The 795-nt window shown below is 60.8% G+C and overlaps 1 protein-coding gene across 1 annotated transcript; it reads right to left on the bottom strand.

Annotated features, from left to right (window-relative positions):
* Positions 1–328: 328 nt before the first annotated feature.
* On the bottom strand, positions 329–789 carry LOC108525166 (armadillo repeat-containing protein 7-like). The gene is made up of 2 exons (XM_017866229.1): positions 676–789; positions 329–592 (listed from the first exon to the last, which is right to left on the bottom strand). Exons 1-2 carry the CDS (start codon positions 764–766, stop codon positions 417–419), a joined length of 267 nt encoding a protein of 88 aa, XP_017721718.1. The 5' UTR covers positions 767–789; the 3' UTR covers positions 329–416.
* Between the last annotated feature and the right edge of the window lie 6 nt (positions 790–795).

Raw genomic sequence — 795 nt, 5'->3', positions numbered from 1 at the left:
AGCTCTGCCTCCCAGGTTTACGCCATTCTCCCGCCTCAGCCTCCCGAGTAGCTCAGCCTCCCGAGTAGCTGGGACTACAGGCGCCCGCCACCTCGCCCGGCTAGTTTTTTTTTGTATTTTTTAGTAGAGACGGGGTTTCACCGTGTTAGCCAGGATGGTCTCGATCTCCTGACCTCGTGATCCGCCCGTCTCGGCCTCCCAAAGTGCTGGGATTACAGGCTTGAGCCACCGCGCCCGGCCAATTTTTGTACTTTTAGTAGGGACGAGGTTTCGCCAGCTGGCCAGGCTGGTCTAGAACTCCTGACCTCAGGTGATCCGCCCGCCTCGGCTTCCCAAAGTGCTGGGATTACATGTGTGAGCCACCACGCCCGGCCCCAAGGACTCACTTCTAACTCACTTATCTCACCCCGGCCCACTTACGCATGTAGCGAACGGGCCCAGCCCTTACCAATAGCAAACTCCACCAGGGCCTCATTCTCCTCCGACAGCGAATCGAGAAATAAATCCAGGACCTGCAGCTGCCGCAGATACTCGTAGTTGCTGGGGTCATAAGCGAAGTTGGCGAGGTTGGCGAGGACTTGCTCCTTGGCGTCTGCAACGGGAAAGCGGCACTGGAGCCAGGTCCGGGCGGCGGTCACAGCCGACCCTGCCACCTGGTCCCACCGTGGCTCTCACCTTGGCTCTGGGTCTCCTGGAATTCCGTGACCAGCGCCTGCAGGTATCCCAAACGCCCGACGTGGGGGTCCACCTTCGGCTTCTGGGCCATGGCCGGCGTGACGGAGGACCCCCAGGGAC

This window comes from Rhinopithecus bieti, unplaced genomic scaffold (genome assembly GCF_001698545.2).
Source record: "Rhinopithecus bieti isolate Rb0 unplaced genomic scaffold, ASM169854v2 scaffold_13209, whole genome shotgun sequence".
Lineage (NCBI taxonomy): Eukaryota > Metazoa > Chordata > Mammalia > Primates > Cercopithecidae > Rhinopithecus > Rhinopithecus bieti.
The sequence above is the reverse complement of the archived record's forward strand: the minus strand, read 5'-3'. Positions and strand labels throughout refer to the sequence as shown.